The sequence below is a fragment of the Thunnus albacares genome, chromosome 24 (genome assembly GCF_914725855.1).
Source record: "Thunnus albacares chromosome 24, fThuAlb1.1, whole genome shotgun sequence".
Classification (NCBI taxonomy): domain Eukaryota; kingdom Metazoa; phylum Chordata; class Actinopteri; order Scombriformes; family Scombridae; genus Thunnus; species Thunnus albacares.
Genome location: NC_058129.1, coordinates 11,484,966 through 11,503,862, shown reverse-complemented (window position 1 = coordinate 11,503,862; position 18,897 = coordinate 11,484,966). Strand labels below are relative to the sequence as shown.

The 18,897-nt window shown below is 38.4% G+C and overlaps 1 protein-coding gene across 8 annotated transcripts in view; it reads left to right on the top strand.

The window, feature by feature from the left end:
• Positions 1–18,897, top strand: part of LOC122976189 (neural cell adhesion molecule 2-like) — a 436,488-nt gene that overhangs the window by 401,775 nt on the left and 15,816 nt on the right. For all 8 annotated transcript variants that reach the window (XM_044344505.1, XM_044344504.1, XM_044344509.1 and 5 more), the window contains 3 exons: positions 3,401–3,520; positions 4,604–4,725; positions 6,713–6,887. In XM_044344505.1, the coding sequence (XP_044200440.1) occupies positions 3,401–3,520; positions 4,604–4,725; positions 6,713–6,887 (417 nt within the window). The remainder of the gene's footprint in view (positions 1–3,400; positions 3,521–4,603; positions 4,726–6,712; positions 6,888–18,897) is intronic.

Here is an 18,897-nt window from a genome sequence, read left to right as displayed (position 1 = left end):
ATTCATTCATTTCAAACACCCTTTACTGAAAATGACTGTAATATGTTCTCATTTTGCAAAATATAAAGAACATTACACGGCTGTTGAGGCGAACGTCATTATGTACGGGCCATGCTCTTATTGTGTAGACGGCTAAAAGCCCACTTGAACACATCTCCATCTCCCTTTCATGACCGAGGCAGCTGGAATCTGTCAGATCGATAAAAAAGCTTTCACCTATTCACATGCTCGGGTCATTTCATGGACAGAGTTAACATGTGAGAGCCGGTTGACAGTAAGTGATAAATTACACTTTGTCCACCTGGTGTTCTGCTTTGAAGGAGAGACTCAGATTATTATGTCAATTATAGGTTTCTGTAAGCTGTGTCAGAGACCTTCTGAGGTTGTTACAATCGTGCGATAGCTGATAGAGGATAAGTCGGTGACTCTTGAACATGAAGTGTTAGTACACAGGAAACTATTGCTTAAAGGACAATGCCAGAAATATTACTGTTGAAGACCATTTGATACAACCCAGGAATGCTTTACAATACTGCTGACTATTTTGCAGGCCATGCTGCAGTGTTTCAGATTTTTAGAATGTATTGAATGAAAACTTTCCAGGCAGCTATTGGTTTTCATTATTTTTTTATGGGGTAAAACTCGAATGGCAGGCTCTTGAAACTTGCCTGAGCTGTCTGTTTCTATTACAGCATAATTAAAGTCATAATAAAAAAATAACCTTGAAAATAGTTCAGACTTCATTAATGGTCATTGTGATGGATTACAAAACACAAGCGAGTTTCAAGAGTCTGCTTATTGATTTTTGTCAGTGTGGAAAAGAACCGATAGAAAAGGCTGCCTGAAGAGTAGGAAAAATAGTCTGGAGTATGAAATCCTACAGCGTACGTGTTTTTTTTGCATTTCATTGACTAAACGATGAATCAATTATAGTAAAAATAATCAATGTGTACAATAAGTATTTGTGAATTCTAGATAAGACGCTAAAACTTGCAAAAACACAGCTATGTCCCTGCTAAAGTACTTTATTTAATTCATATTAGTCAGATCTTTTTAAATGTCCTTGCAAAGAACAGTTTGTGCATATATGATCTTTGCATGGTAGTAAAGAAATACATGTTAAAATAAAAGAGTTACCTGAATTTAAAGTCTGCTCTGTCACATGATAAATGATGAGTTTTATGACCTCTCAGTGGTCAGAACATTGCACAAAAACAATTGGAATACTATATATTTATAGTTTCATCATACAGTTTCAAACTTATAACTTATTAGAGCAGAGCGGTTGCGCCTTACCAATCCAAATTAACATCCTATGCGGCTTTTACCAGCATTTCTGTTAACTCCACACACATCGATCGACACCAATCAACCATGAGTGGAAGCCGTATCTTATAATCTATCATGCGATCCCTCAAAGCCTCGGCCCTGAGATGTTGTTGGGTCATGACGGACCTCAAACACCTCGTGGGAGAGTGCCAGAACCTGTCAGAGCTGAAAGACCACGCTCCTCCTCCTCTCCTTATGCTTTACGACTCCAAATTGATTTCTGAGCCTGTTGGTGGAAAGTACACCATGAGGTGAAGGATGGATGGTTAGAAAATGGAAGCCAGAGGATAAATAGTGTGAGGATAAGCAGGTCCGACAAACCTTAGGGGCTTATCACTAATATCCCTCATTTCAGACTCAATTACAATATGGATATGCAGTGAGGTGAATACTGAACAGCACTTAAACAGTATAGTATATGTAAAAAAATATACTGCAGAGAATTAGACACATGCATGAAGATTTGTAACAGTTTTAGAAAGTCTATAAAACTTATTATGTAACAAAACTATAGGTTTTTTTTGCCAGCTGAAGTTTAGACCTGTACTGTCGTTTAATTATGAGGATGTGCTGGAAAAATGCAGCTTGATTGTAAATTTAACGTCCAGTCTGTTTGGTTAAATTTGCCTCTTCAATCAAAATTAGCACTAAAATATTAAAATTGTGAGCTTGACTAATTACAAGCTAGTAAGTGGCATCATGTAATCACAGAAGCCACTTCAGATATCCTCAGCAGAATGAAGATGCTTGGACTCGTTTCATTTCAATGCTTTTGCCCAAATTGAAATGTCTGCTTATAGCCTGGAAAGTATCCCTTCCACAGGCAAATTGCACACTTTGTTTTTTCAGTTCCAGGCCTAAAGAACTGCTAAAGCACCTATTATAGGGCCATTCAAGTATTTAATTCGTGCAGACTGACAAAAACAACAACTTTCACTCAAGCTCATTACACTGCCAACTCTGTACTGGCTTTTCTGAATGGTGAAGGTTATGTAAATAGATTCTAGTGACTGTAAGATTTGAATAGGAGTCAGTAATGTGGTCTGATAATGATATTTTCTGGTAAATAATCAATGCAATTTACAGTGTACATGCAAGTGATTACCTTGTTGTAACTATCGCTATAATTCTAATATGATGTTCTCATGAGATTTAGTCTTTGACTATATTATTTATTAGAACATATTGATTAATATTAAGGTGAATATCTGTTTTTGTAAATCTCTACTCATTTCTTATTTGCTACCTAATACAGCAGATTATATAAATGGAATATTTAATGTTGTTTCAATCACATACTAGTATTATCCCTCATACTATCTTTTACTTAATAATAGCTGCTGCTGCTAAAGCTTTTATACTGAGAGCCTAACAAAATTTGCACTTGAAAATTGATTGAACTTTGAACTTCTCTCAAGCTCCAATTTTTTTTTTTTCATTTTTTAACCCACTTCTGTCAGTTTTCATGCATATAAGGGAGTTCAACACTACAAATGCAATCAAGGAAAAGACTGTCCCAAAGTGCCTCGCCCCTTTCTATAACAGCGTACTTATCACCCTGACTTGTGTGGGCGTTTGAATCATCTATAAACACTTTTGCCTTCAGATGTGGTTGTACTGCAGTAACTACTTCCTTTGGAACATACTGACACCCTTAACATGCTGCTATAACAGCCTGCACTCATCTGGAAAGGCTTTTTCCACACGATTTTTGGAAGCTGGCTGCAGTCAGTGTTCCAGCTCATCCCAAAGGTGTTGGCTGGGGTTGAGGTCAGGGCTCTGTGCAGACCAGTCTAGATCTTCCACACACACAAATTGGCAAAAACCACTTTCTTTTGGGCCTCGCTCAGGATTGTAATGGTTGAAGAGGAAAGAGCCTTCCTCAAACTTTGTCGGATGCACACTATTGTCAGAAATAATATAGAATCCTGTAGCAATAAGATTTCATTTAATTGGAACTACATATGGGTCCCATTTTCCAATTTTCTCCTCATTGAGATCTGCTATCTACATGATTGTTGGTCACCACATATTTCCTGGTGACATGAACTCTGGTCCTGTTTCTCTCCAGCGACAGTGGTGCTGACAGGACTGGAGCCCAACACGACGTACGAGGTTCGAGTGGCAGCCGTCAACGGAAAGGGTCAGGGAGAGTTCAGCCACACGGAGACCTTCCAAACTTTACCCATCCGTGAGTCCGTCTCCCCTTTTTTCCTCCTCTGTGTCCGTTCTATCCCCTTCTTTCCCCTTGTTTAATGAGGCATTGTTCAAAATTACTGTAGAGCTCCTCAGCTTGTTAAGATCCAGCCCGAACTGGATCTTCAGAACTAATGTAACAGCCACTTAGATATGTATCTATGCAATATAATTCAGTCATAATCACTTTTATTCATTACTTCAATGAGTTTCTAGAAATAAGACCGGGTTTATTGTTCATTAATGGCACATCCCAGCATTTCATAAGCGATGATATGCAGGAGGTGATCAAGTGCAAACCACAATGTGCTCCGAAATGTCATGCTACATATATACACACTGATAAAACAGCTATGAAAATGTGTTTGATTTTGATATTTGAAAGATATTTTGGTCCTGATTTCATAAAATAAAATAAAAATATTTGGTAGAAATGCAAACATGCTGCAGAAAACTGATCAAAGCATCAGCACCTTAGTAAAATGAGACCTATTTGCCATCTAAGGAAACTCTGGCATGCTTCTATTTGAGATGGTTACAACCTACTCATATTTCAGCGATATGAATCCAGATTATTGGAGCTTGGAATAGATCCTGTCAAATTTGTGTCTTGATGTAAAACTGCTGCATTAAAAATTATATACTGCAGGGGTTTTATGATAAGCTTTTTATTTATTCTGGCAATCTGGCACAGCAGGACTGCAGAAAGTCCAGGCAAGGCCATAGAAAAGTATTTCCACCGTTAATATTATACAGCAGTGCAGCTACTGAGAATGAGTGTTAGAAAGAAGACCCAATTAGCAAAATTCAGTGAATAATAAGAACCTTCAGTCAACATTAATTATAGCCAGGCAGTGGGAGTTGCCTTGTAATATGAATTTAATTCAGCTTAAAGCCTTCTCTCTCCTTGTGCTGCATCCTTATCTCATATCTCACGTTGCTACCTGCTCCCCCTCCTCGGGAACACACACACATCCTCTCAGAGAAAAAAAAAAACAAAAAAAAACAACACACACACACAAACAAAGACATATCGTTTCACATCTCTTCTGAAGCCTCCTCCTCACGTCTCCCTCAGGAGAGCCGAGCCCGCCGGCAGTCCACGGACAGAGAGGAATGGGCAAGGCCTACAGGCTGGGGCTGGTCAAGCAGGACGATGGAGGCATGCCTATCGTGGAGTACATTGTCAAGTACAAGACAGTGAGTAATCATATAGTTCAGAATTTTCTCAAAGGCTTGTGATATTCTGTATTTTTTTCCCCATGAAAGGACCAGACTTGAGTCAGAAGTATTGAGCGACAGACTAACACATTTGTTGGTTTTGGTGTTTTTTACGAGGTTTGTTGACAATAAGAACAACATAGATTAACCATCAGCTTTATCTTTCAGGACAGGATTAAGTGTAAATTCCTGGAAAAGCAAAATAATGATTAAAATGTTTTTCTTTTTCTATTTGTTAAACCCATAATACCCTAAATTATCTCATTATTAAGTTGGGATGAAATTGTCTATATTTTATAGACATCCATATTTCTGTATAACCATGAAAGGTTTAACATGTTTGGATTGATTTCTTACCTTCCAGGTGGTCAGTGAGTGTATTAACTTGTGTAAAATGTACATTTATTGCATTGATATGCGTCTGTGTGTTGTTACAAAATCCAATCCAATCATGCAGAGAATGAACGTTTCTTGCATCTATGACTATACACAAGTACTATGCTCTTGAACACAGGCATTATGACATTGCTCAAGGTCTTTTAGACACTGCTTTCACAGTTTGAACTGAACAGAGTAGCAATGTTGCTCAATAAACCCATCATAGTGGCTCCGGTTTGAAAACTGAATAAAGCAAGGCTGCCACTTAGGAAATTTACAAAATAAGGACCATCCAGTTTAGAGGATGTATTTTCTTTAATTTTGAAGTATGCAATTTTGACAATATTGTAACACTTTGTTGTTTGGCACTATAGCTATGCATGATGTGACACTGGCAATTTATTTTTCTCCTGGTGGAGTGCGCATGAGTCACTAGTTCCTGTCAGTTGGGTTGAGTGGTTTCGTCGGGGGCAAAATGAACAATGTTTTTGCTTGAGAATCTCTTTTTTTTTCTCTATCCTTTAAATGAGAGCACAACAAGCTTTCAGAATTCACTCATCTATTTATGTGGTTGTTGGTTTTTTTTCTCTGTTTTGTGTGAAATAGGAAAAAGCAGCTTAAATTCACAAAATAAGGCGACTGAGTCACTGAGATGAGGCCAGGAAGCAGAATAGATGGCACTCATACAAAAACTCTTCCCCAGTAGTAAGTGGATTTGGGCTGGTCCAAATCTCCTATCTGCTCGATGCTAATGTGTCCAAGCAGGCATTTCTCCGTCTCATTGAGAAAAGTGACAGAGATTTAAAAACATGCTGTGGAATAAGGGTCAGGAACTCATAGCCAGGTTTTGGAACGCCAAGGAGGACGCTTCATACCCCAGTATCCAACACACAAGTGCTTTATCATGAAGGAGCATGCAACAAGGAGGAACATGAAAACTAGAATAGACTTGTGTGTGCACCCACGCACAAAGACCTCACATCACACATCATAGTCACCTCACAATCCACACAAAATGTTACATACATAAATGTCCCGGACCTTGACTTTGCAAAAGCCCAGTTTGTTCTTTGTCCTCTTAACATTTGAAGAAAAAGGTACCTAGGAGGCAAGAAGTAAGCACACAGTAGATTTGGCAGGCTTTCAATGTACAGCTCTCAGCCTGACTCTTCAGTCTCCAATCCTTTGTTTGCAAATGGTCTCAAGACAATGAGAGAGCAAGGAAGGAAAGAAAGAATGATGTAGGGAAGGGAGGAAGAGAGAGACACGGCTGAGGCCACAAAGGTATCAGAGAACTTGTACGATGAAAAACAAAGGATTACCCTCTCTTTTTACCTATGCGAGTGCATTCGTGTGGGTGTTTTACAACTGCGACTCAATTTCTGATTCTCTCTGAATCCCCAGATTAAAAACACAAAGGGTAAGCTGTTGTTTATCACATAAAAACAACAATTCCTCTGCTCTCCTTTGACGCTTGCAGACAAAAAAAAAAAAAAAAAAATGAAATGTAGAGCATTGATTAAAGTTGTAATTTATTCAAGGGTACAAGGATTTTTCTTTTACATCCTCCCCCCTTGTCTTTTCTCAGGATAAAGAGGAGCAGTGGATGACCAAGCTAGTCCCAGGAGCGAACGATTTTGCGATGCTCCAGCCGTTGCAGTGGAACACACGATACGAAGTAGAAATCACAGCTCGCAACGTCAAAGGCCTGTCGGAGCCCACCTTCTATCAGTTCTTCATGCCACAGAAACCCGACATTACAGGTAAAAGCATGATTGTGTTGTGATTAGCTTTTTTTTTTAAATTTTAAATACATCCACTTTCCCTCAACTTGCCCTACTTCTATTTAGTGATTGATGCCTTTTGAAAGCCTGAACTTCTTGTGTTAAGCTGCGTGTTATTCGTGTCACTGGAAAGAGTGATAGCGTCGGTGATAACAAAAGCAAGAGAGCAAGATGTTCCAGTCGAGATAAAGCAAGGCTCAGAACGCAACAGGCCTTGTTGCTGCGCTGCTTTCTGGACAAATGAGGCTGCTGTCAGTGGAGAAATTGGAGTCTGTGCCTCTCCTGCAATGGATTTCTCCTGGTATGATTGTTGAATGGCATTAAAGTCCGAGAGTCTAGAGAGAAGTGCTTTGCTCAAAAGCTGATTTTCTTGTGTTGCATTGAAAAGTTGAGAAGTTTTCTGCTATGAGACTCTGTTTGACATCACATCAGCTGCATTTGGCCAGTTATATATCTGCAGGAATAAGAAAAAGTGCACAAACCAAAGCAACAAGCTTTTTTTTTTAAGCTCAGGGTAGATTCATATTTTTAATTGATATTTTCCTGCAATATACAGGATTGAAACATCATAATTTTTAGACAGTTGTGCAAGAATAATAAAAAACGCTGCTACACCTGCAAGGCTGTCATCATTACTGATAACATACAGGTTATCCCACACAGCTATTGACTGTCAGTAAATCATAGGCATCTAGTTTAATACTCAGTTTCAGCTCAGACAGAGCAGAAAAGTCCGCTCACTAATTGATCTGCTGCTGTTTGTGTTTCTTTACAAGACATCAGCCTGATGTCTGCAGACCGCTGCTAGCTAGCGTTAGCTACCCAGCAGGCAGGGACACCACCAAGTAGAATCAGCACACTTTTCATTCAGCTTTCATAATCAGAGATGATGCCTCGTCAACTAACATAAACTGAGAGTGCGGATCAGTGTGCAAAGTCTTTTCAGTCTGTCCTCCTTGTAGATGCAACCCTTAAATTCACCACAAGACAGCCGGAGACAGCGAGCCACCTGGAGTCATGACAGTCCTGTCAGTTTAAAGTTACTTTTTGACTAGAAAAAGCCTTTTTGTGCATATTGTGATAGCAAAGTTTTCACAAGTTAGACATTTTACGCTTTATACAAAAACAAAACATGTAATTAATCAAATTAATTCAATATATCATCCCGCCCTAACATGTTGCCACAAAACCAAGAGCTTATCCATCCTATATGCCGTGAACAAATATAAAACAGGTCCATTTGTTCAGTTTCCTACATGTCACATATATGTTTCATATCTTGTGGTTGTTCCACACTAGGGATTGGTTCACACCTGTTCAAATAAACAGCACAAATGGCGCAATAACACCAAGGTTCACTTCAAAGAAGCCCAAACAGACCACAAGTGAAAATACCCTCCGGCTGAAGTTTCCTTCTTTAAAACATCATTCTACTTCTTCTTTCTTCTCTTTTATCCCGCGGTTCTCCTGTGGTGCTACTTTGCTATTCTGCTCCTGAACGCAGCGCAGACAGAAGGCCTCTGCATGGCTAGCCGAGCTCGTATCTCATTTGAAAACACCAACACGCAGACAGTCATATACTCCAGTACACAAACATGCACACTGTTTTCAGCTCTCGGTCTTGTTTGTCCTTATGTTGAGGTTATGTGGTTCTGCCCCATGGAAGCGTGTGTGTTCGGCGGTGCGGTTCTCTCTTTATTGAGTCTCGTGTTTAATGTACTAGAAAAAAAAAAAAGCCTGGGTCTGCAGGAAGCTTTCTCATTTCCAAGTCCTCCAGCTTTTTTGGGGCTAACATGGATGCATGCACACGTGTGCAGAAATGCAAAGAGAGGCTTTGAAGTATGCAGCATGCGACACTGGTACACTTTGAAGCTAGGACACACACAGTTGAGGACACACAGACACGTGTATTGTTGAAATAAAAATGTTATGCTTTCATTGCTCCCATGTGCACTCCCCCCCCCTGCAGACCTCGCATTCATATATGAAAAAAAAAACACAAAAACAAAAGGATGGCTGTTTCTGTGTTGTTTTGCTTTCCTCTCCGAGCCTGTTAGCACATCCATTTGTGCTGTTTTGGATCGAGCAAGTGTTTGCCTCTGTCATTACCGCGTCGGCTAAATGGCCTGTGAGAGCATGTGCTGCTTCTCAAATAGAAAACAAGACCGGGGAAGCAGCAAGCTTAAGGCGGGTCACTTCGATTGGCTGTCCTCTCTTGTTAGCGAACAGCGGTGCATCGTGGGGAAAGAGAGCCCGGGAGAGAGGGGGGGTGGAGAGACGGGGTTAGAAAACGCTTTTCTCTTAATGTGTTTGTTTGAAGCGAAGTTACACCGGCGAGCTTTTTTCGGCTAAAAAGGCAATAAAGGTGCGTACAGTAAGGAAGAGAGAGAGCGGAAATGTGGAAACAGATTTTCAGAACCCGTCTCATATGAACCGAACTCACCTGAGAATCATTCGCTCAAACTTTGTCTCTCAACTTTTCTCGCACTAACTCTCTAATTACTGCTTTTGGAAAACCAACAACCAAATCCAGCTGATACCAGTCCCCCCCCTACCAATTTACAGCTTAATAATAGCATTTTCTGTTTATTGCATTTTCATTAAGTAAAGGCTTCAGTGCCAATATTTTTCAGCCAAAATGATGCTCATTTACTTATTGGAAAGATGTGCGGGTTAAACAGAAAAATGACTCCGTGCTCACATTTCCTGCTACTCTGAAATTGGATATTGAAGAAGTCTGGTCGCTGTTAGCTCAATCAACTATATTAGAAGTGAAATATCTGCCAGTCCCAATTGCGGACTATCTTTTCCAATTCACCGCCTTGTTTTTATGTTTTTTTTTTTTTCTTCCTCCCTCCCATACTCACACGCTCACGCTTGATGAAAGAAAGCTTCTGTTTTTTTTTTTCCCTGACACAGACAATATGTTCATACTATATACCGTAGGTGCTGTCTATCTCTCACCAACCAATTTCTCTCTTCAATTCCTTCTCTATGTATTATGCATTTGCAGTGAGTATTGAATGGCACTTTTCCTTTTTTTTTTTTCTTCTCTTCCTCCTTTCTCCAACCTATTTTAGTTTGTAACAGGCTGCATAACCTTCTCCCCTCCTGCTCGCATAGAATCCTTTAAGAAAAACGCCATTGATTGCAACACTGCCCTTGGTTCCTTTTCAATTTACTTTTCTTCCTTCGAGCCTTTTTTCCCTAAATCAAAGAGCCTCCCTTGCTTTCTTTTCACCTCCTAAATCACTGCACCGTCCCCCTGCCCTCCCCAATTACACCATTGTGTCTCTTAACGCCACCTTTTTTTTTTTTTTTTTTTTGCCTCGTCAACCTTTTTTGCATGGTTTTACCGCACCGACGCGTTTACGAAGAGACTTTTGTCTCAGGATTTCCTTCCCAACATTTGCATGGCATCATTGCTTGTTTTGAGCTTTGTTGTGGCTGCTCTATTTTTTTTTCTTTTTTTCTTTTGGCTCCCTTCTCTCCTTCCAGTCATGTACCATAAAAAGCCTTGATTGAAACAGGCGTCATAGATTTTGTTTGAGGAGCAGTGCAATAATCTCATCAAAGCACTTGAAGAAATAATCTGGAAAGGCCTCTCTCGTCTTCGGTGAGCTGGAGTGAAACTTTCCTGCATGTGATGCCAGCAAATCAAAATGGGAAATGAGTACTTTTATAGCTGTCCATTACACTAATCAATCCTCTCATAAATTTTCCAAATGGAAGTCATTATTTTTAAAACAGTGTAATGAAAAAAATGCATGACAATCAATTCTGTTGTTCAATCATTTAAGCATACACTATTCAGGCTATGTGAGGTAAAACCTTTGGATTTTACTGTCGTGATTACAATAGCTGCAGCTGAATAAATTACCAGCAATCTTAGGCAGGACTGACTAACATTAGAGCTCATAAGCTAGCATTCGGCTAGGCAAATAAAGATATTGTGAGATTTAAAAAGAGTCATACACTAAAGCAATTATGTAATTGAGTCCTGTAAACAGTCTTTGAAGTCTTTGCTCTGTAAGAGTCAGTTTTATTCCAGATGAAAAAAAAAAAGAGCGCTTTGTTGATTATAATCAGCTGAAGTACCACCGCTGCTCTGAAACTGGCACACCAGAAACCAAAAAAAAGGCATCTACCGCACAACTGATTTAACTGAAAATATGATCAGATTAAAGATAAAATATGAACTGAGGATGACACAATCGTTAAGAATCTGGAGGGGTACAAACAAGCCACAGAGATTTATCCAAGACCTACATTCGTCTGACTGAAGCACAGTATATAACTACTTATGATATTACTTACCCGAGTAAAGTCTTTAACAGTGAGATACAAGATCAGCAATGATGTTTACATGTTGACTCACTCATTTATTCATTGAACAAAGATAATCCTGTTGAGATCAAAGGACCGTGTTTCTGAGGGAGAACATTTAGCATCAGACAGTATCATTGTCAAGTATGTAAATATTTTATCAGAGGCAAGACAAGCGAGCAGCGAATTTCCTGCTGAGATAGAAAGAAAGCAGCCACGATAAACAATCTGCTTTTAGCATTTTATGGCAATTTTACACAATCCTGAGCTTCAGGCAGTTTGTATAAGCTTTACTTACATGTTACTAACCTGGATATATGGAGCAGAATTAAGATATATGTATGTACAGTATATGTTTTAATGTTAAAGATGTCACAATCCTCCATGTAGATTTACTTATTAGTGCTCTTTTATTGCAATTCACGTAACATAAATAGTGTTATTTAATCTCAGTGGATGTTCAAAATACATATGCAGTATATAGTGATCATGTTTTATTTGTTATAAAGGAAAAAAAACAGCAAAATAAGGCAAGATATTCTTATAAAATTGCAATTTTTCTTAAAGTAGAATTAAATAAATAAATGACATAAAAACCCTCCTGCATTGTCAGTGATTTGCACCACCGATCCAAAAGAAAAACGTGGGAAAATCAGCTTCAAGGTGTCCTCTTATTGAAGAAACAATGAAAAATGTTGCCAGATTTACAGAATGACTCAAGCAAAAGTCACAACAATAAAGTATTTGTATGAAATGTATGTTATTATCTGTCTTACTGAAAGCACAACTCGAAGAAGAAGGTGAAGTCGATGAAAAATACATCAAAATAACTCTAAATAAGATCATAAATAGCCTTTTTAAATTCCTCCTCTCTGCCGTTGGCTCTTTTTCTCCACTACATTATGAACCACAGCGAGTGTCAAAGAACAGGAAGTAACTGTTGTGGTAAAATATAACAGCAGAGTGTTTTGTTGCTCTGGTCTCTATGGAGGTGTTTTGTTCTTTCTAATATTTTGTTTGGCTCAACTATGTTACATAAGTTCAGGGGGCTTCCAGAGGCCGTACATGCCAAGAATACACTCAGAAAACAAGGTAAGATCTTTGTTTTCTAACATTAATCAGTCAATCCTTTCCATTTTCTGCACCATTTGACCAGTACAAGGGTTCAATTGAGGGTCACTATGATAAAACATTTTAGTTGTAAACTAAATGTTACAATTTGTCTTGCTTTGCTGTTTGAATTTGAATTTCAAACACAGAGATCAAGGCAGATACACTTGAATTATTGCTGAAATAAGTTGTAACCTCAGACAGCAGCAATTATAGAAAAGTGGACCAAATTTCTTTGAAGTCTTTTGAGGTTGATTGTTAAGGACGTCATATTCTTCTAAGTTAAGAGGAATTTCCCACGGTTTTTGATTTCCTATAAGCTGGCTCTTGAGTGCACTTCAGTCGCATCAGAGCTCGCCTGCTTCCTGCTCAGAAATGGACAAAAAGGAAGGACTCATCCCTCGCCTTCAAACGAGGCTGGATTTAATGATTGTGTTTAATTCTACAAGGGCCTTCTCAGACAAACTTTCTTTCCAACGCTCCTCAGTGCATCCCAAAGTGAGCACTTAGGAAGTATCCTCACTCACATCCCACAAATGATTATGTTTATCCCTCCAGAGATTAGCACCTGCTACCTTCCCAATCAATGAACGCCAGTTCGGTCATCATTAATCGAGTCACTTCCTCTAAGATCCAATCGAGGGACGGTCAATCACTGCTCAGGCCTAATGAGTTTGTATTGTCAAAGTGAGATGTGTATGAATGACTTCAAGGTGCCACACACGCAGCTGGATCTCCAGGAATTGAATGATGCTGCTAATGGGCCTATATTTCAACAAGTAATCAGAATAAGTCAGTAAAAGGGTTAATAGAGCAGGGAAATAAGAATTAATGACCACTGAGTGTCCAGAATCGTAGAGTTTGTGAAAACTCAAGTCAGACAAAGCAATTAGTTATTTCTAAGAAGCTCTGACAAAAAGTGTTGAGCAAAAGAAGATTCCATGAAACACTTCCTCTTTCTAATATTAAGTTACCTCTACAAGACAAGGATTTTCTAGTCACTCTGGGCTGTGGGTAATTAGAGGGCTACAGTTTCTCTAATCAATGCCGGCATGAAAAAAAACTGTAAACCAGCTTCTCTGTCATGAGGTTTCCAACTCAATACTCTGCTGTTGCATTTGTTACTGTTAAAACTGTAAAAACTAACATAACCCTGAGGCAACGGGAGATAAATAAGCATCTTGAATGTTTAACATAAAGAAAAATGGTACTTATAGTGCTGTTAATAATAACTATTGGACTAAAAATGATAATAAAAGACAGTAACTAAGGTTACAGTATGACTCAGACATTTTTGCACTGAGCTTTTTCTGCAAACTGGTCTGCTGTGCAGTCTTGTGATGAAAAGCTGATCCCAGTGAGGCTGGATACAGTTGAGATACAGGGATTATGAAGACCACTGAAACAAGGAAACTTCATACAAATAAAAATACTTTAAACCTACAGTTTTGCACTCCTACAAGTCCGTTACATTCAAGCCTTTGCCAAACGAGTTCACACCATGCTGATTAAGCCTATCACCACCAGATAAATCTCTCTTTATTTCAGAGTCGGCACGTACATATATGGTACATATTTTATGAGCAGAGCATGTGCACTAGAAACTTTGACCGGCCAAGCCACTTAACTTTCAGTAAGCTCTCTGCTAACTTTAATGGGGATAAAATAATTTAATTGTGCGTCTCCTCTAGACTTTCCGAATGTTATCGGACCGAATGGATCAAAGCCTAATAGTGAAACGAGTCATTTCATGGGGGTTGTGTGACACTCAAAACAATTTATCCACCGTTTTACAACCGCAACAGTAGTGACGGTGTAGACTAAGGTGGAGCCTATGACGTAAGCATGTGCTGACAGTGTTTTTGTAATTACTCTCAATGCCAGAAGGGGGAGACAAAAGTCCCACACTCCAGCTTTAAGTATTTATTGTTACTATCCAATGTCTTTATACTATGTACTAACAGTAAACCTTATTCATCTTAGTATATTATTTATGTTCTAGCTTATTGTAATTCTCATTAAATGATGTACTATGACCTTAGTGAACCATGATCACATCTGAACACCAAAAAAAAAGAAGCTTTTACAGAAGCAGACTTTCAGTAGATGAGTGTACTAGATTAACCTCTAGCAGAAGAGTATGAAATGGGGAGTGATGCTGCAGTATGGACAGTTTTATAGATGCGGAGAGACAGCAGAATCAAAATACCACGTGTACTCCAGCTGGAACAATGAAGATACACTCACTGCTTCTGTGGGGATCTTAATAAACTAAGACAGTTAATAAACTAAAAGCATCATTGAAATGTTGACCATATTATAGCACACAAAGAGACCTTTTGATTGGGTTACTGTGACCATGCATTCTTCAGAAAGATCACACGCCGAAGGAATCATGAAAGAAATGACATGATTTCTGTATTTCGACACAAATAATAAAGCAGCCAGACACACATGCCTGCAAGAGGACATATTTCCCCTGGTCTCTGAATTTTTGAAAAGACTCCAACAGGCTTACTACTCCTCATGAAAATGCCAGTCTCTTTTCACATTCTTTAGAAAGTTCTGGTTTGTTCTCTGTAAACATAGAGACCACCACACGTGTATTACCTGGCACACCAATTAACACCCAACATCTTAAGATACAGATTTAATGTGAGAATAAAACATGCCTTTAGATCAATAAATAATTTTAGTCCATGAAAATCAAAGGAGAATTCCCTCTCTTGACCAGGAAGATGGAATTTACATGCACAGTGCAGCTTTAGTCCTTAAACACCCGCAGGCAGTTTATCCCCCCGACCTGTGGGTTACAGGGGATGGTTTTCACAGCTACCGTTGCCTCTCGCATTAGTTTGAGTGCAACTGACCATTCAGTACAAGAGGAGAGCAGCGTTGCCCTCTATCCTCTGATAGACCCCTCCCACAGAAATGACCTCATTACTTCTCCTCACTTACTGGAAATGACCCCAAAAAATCGCTTTATATAAAACTTATCATTATATAACCCCTTTAATTTGTCTTGTTTTGCTCTCATCATAATGTTTTTTCTTGAAAGTATTGGTTGTTAGAAGGCATCTTGGCTCCTAACTTGAAAACAGTTTGACTCGTAGCCACACACTTGTTTGGCTGTTTCATCTCTGTTTATTAAATTTCAAGTTAAGCTGCTTTTCATGCCTTAATTGCTTATGTGGAGATCTGAGCTGTTTCAAGAAGTAAGGCATCTTGTCTCTGGCTCACAGAAGAATGGAGCAAAAAAAAAAAAACAAACAAACCCAGGCTGCCATATTAAAGAGAGTAAAGACAATATTGGAGCATTTTCTTTAAATTCCTTTCCTTTTACAATCTCTCCATGAATAGTCGTTCATTAACATTGTGAGAAAGACACCAGGGCACCCAGCAGGTAACCTTGGATTCTTGTGATACAGAAATATGTTTATTCAAAGAAATGCTATTCTTTCCTGATTCTTTACAAGATGGTGAAGAATGTTTTGTACAGGAATGTACTTGGTGCCTCCAACATTTTAAGTCTGGACCTCAGAGCAGCTGCTGAGTCCTCGAAGGCCCCAACTTGAAGTTGTAGAAGCTCAGGAAGTCTGAAGAAGTCATTATAATTTTATGTTTTTCTATTAAATTTAAAGAAAAATTCAAAGAAAACAGTGAAAAAGGGGCAAGTTAGATGTACACTTAATTGTAATCTCACATACTTTATGTTCAAACATTAAATAAACTATAATTTTTTTAATCCTACATCATTTTTGGCAAATTGTACGGTAGCCTTGAAGTGCAAAACAAAAAAAATTGGACACAGTTGAAAAAAACAGAAAATACAACATCATAGAAAACACAGTGACATTTAAGAAATCACAAAAACAACACTGAGAACATAGAGAACAAATGTAGTTAACTTGTTAACTGAGGTTCAGGAGCAGAACGTCGTCTCAACCACACCTTTAATCACCTACCAAGCCTATTTATATCAGGTCAACCCATCCTACCCTGTTTGTCTCAGATTTCTCGACCCACCCTCCCTTTCTCTTCCCATCATCCTTTCATCCTCCTGCCTCATCCCTACCCTCATCCCTTCATCCTCCCCTCTGTTTTTCCCCCATCCCTTCCTATTCAATCCGGTGCAAACCTCTCCCATGTCTCATTCTAGGCACCGTCTGGGGGCCAGTGATCAGCTTGGCCAGAAATATGTCTGAGACAGAACCCCCACACTGAGTCTCCCTCCGCCTGGTCTTCAGTACATCCTCCCAGACCAGCCTAACAGACAACATCTTCCTTCTACATTCACCCACATTCATTCATCTATCCTCAACATTCAACCTCCTGAAAAACCTTTAAATGGCATATTGTTGTGGCGTGGTTCTTTCTAGTGAAATTACATTTCTGAAAACACATTACAACATCAGAAAACACATTTTAGAACACTCAAATTGGAAAACACAAATTAATAAAACATACCATTTCAGAAAATACTACTTTTAAAAAAACACAACAAGAAAACACATTTCAAAAAACAGAAAATACAACAATATTTTTGAAAATACATCATAGAAAACACAATGACGTTCAAGAAATCACAGCAACAAAACTGAGAACACAGCAACATTTCTGAAAACACATTACAAAATCAGAACACAACAACAAAGCAGAAAACAATTCAGATAACAGAGTATTTTTAAAAAAAACACAACAACAAAATAGGAAAAAAACACCAACAAAACAGAAAACAACAGTTCCGAAAACACTAAAATGTAGTTATGTTTTCAGTTTTGTTCATTTACTCTCTCTAATGTTGTTGTGTTTTCAGGAATACCATTGTGTTCTGTGAAATGTTGTGTTTTCTAAATTTATTCATGTATTTCATCCAGTGCTGTTTTGTTTTGCACCTCAGGGCCACCATACAGTTTCCATCTATTCTGTAATACATGTCTGTAATACATGAACAATAACAGCTGATGATGCTCCTTTAGTCAACAATGCACCATTTATATTTCACTATAAAACAGACTGTTCTTTTGGAAATTACTTTCAAACTTGAGAATAAATAAAATAAAATGGTTGGCAAAACAGCTTCAAATAAACAAGCGTGTAACGTATCAGTCCAACCTCAAACTGTCAAGCTGCTGCTAAGCACTTTAGAGTAATACTCCTTATTGGATGAAAGTCTGATGTTTATGGATTTCAGTCTTTCAGTCTTAGAGTTTTTGCTGGCATCCCAAAAAAATGACACTTAAATAAAATCTTTATCCGTGCAAATGTTGTGGATCTTGATACATGGCGCAACTAAATACTTTGGGCATTCCTTCAAATGGGAAAGATTTCCATTAGTTTTCGATTTAAAAGCAAATGCTCGCGCCTCAACTTTTTAATTGGTGACTTTATTTGGAAAACATTTACATCACTGGATCAAAACCTCAACCGGTTTTGTTATTCACTGTATTTTCTGTGTACAGTATAATGCAAGAATCCTGCCTGATATCCTTCTAAGTGCTTCATTATTTGTAGCATCATAAATAATACAGTATAAAACTGACAAGAGCTTTATGTGATGTAAAAATGTAAACACTGATATGAATCCTTAAGGCCACAGCAGTCTTATGATGAAAAAGAGTGTATTCTCTTTCTCTTCTGGAGTATGTGAGTGCTTCAGGGGAGCTGGAGAGGTGTTGTTTACTGCTTCTAAATCTGTGGCTTCAGCAGCCAAATTAACTCAGATAAACTTTCAAAAGGTGAGATACAAAACAGAAGCCTGTGGCGGTGAGAAAATATTGATCCAGTCCACAAGTTTCAAATCCCATATCCCGGGATTCTCAAAAAAACGCAAAGTGTTTTAATTAGACTTCCTTTGCCACAAGGTTCTTCTTCTCTGGCTTTTCTTTTTGTCTCTCTGTGCTTTGACTAGGTGCCAGTCACTGTTGTCTGCAATCTCAGCTCTAAGTCAAGAACAAAGTCACTGACATGAGTCATTTGGTTTGTGACACACAGTGAGGACTTCCAATGCACAAGTAGAAGCATTTGGAAGTTCACACATTTTTGTTGTGTGGACTATGTAGTCCAGCACACAAGAAAGCTTAAAGTGTTACTTTTCCTTTATTGGATGTAAATAAAATGGATGTCTACACCTTAAAGTTGAAAGTCAGTGCTTACACCACAGTCTGTTTCATTTCAAGTCCAATGTGGTGAAAAAAGAGAACCAAAATAACTGAAAATGTCTAATACTAAAACAATCCTGAAAATGTTAAATTAGTTAAATTACTTAAACTTTCCGGCTTCTTCTGAAAAGTAGCTTTGGATTTTCCTGTCAAAGTCACAATTAGTCTAAATATTACTGACCCTAATTAATGTACATAAGCTCAAACATGGTAAAACTGTATTTTTTTTTTTACATTTTATTTTATTGTTATGTTTTGTTAGTATCTCTGCTACAAAAAAAGAAGTCCTTGCCGCAGTGATATTGGGATTTTATTGGGTTTACACTTGTCAAGGTTGAGTGAGGTTTCAGCTGGATGCCATCCCAAATAACAAACCCCCTCCTTGCTTACTG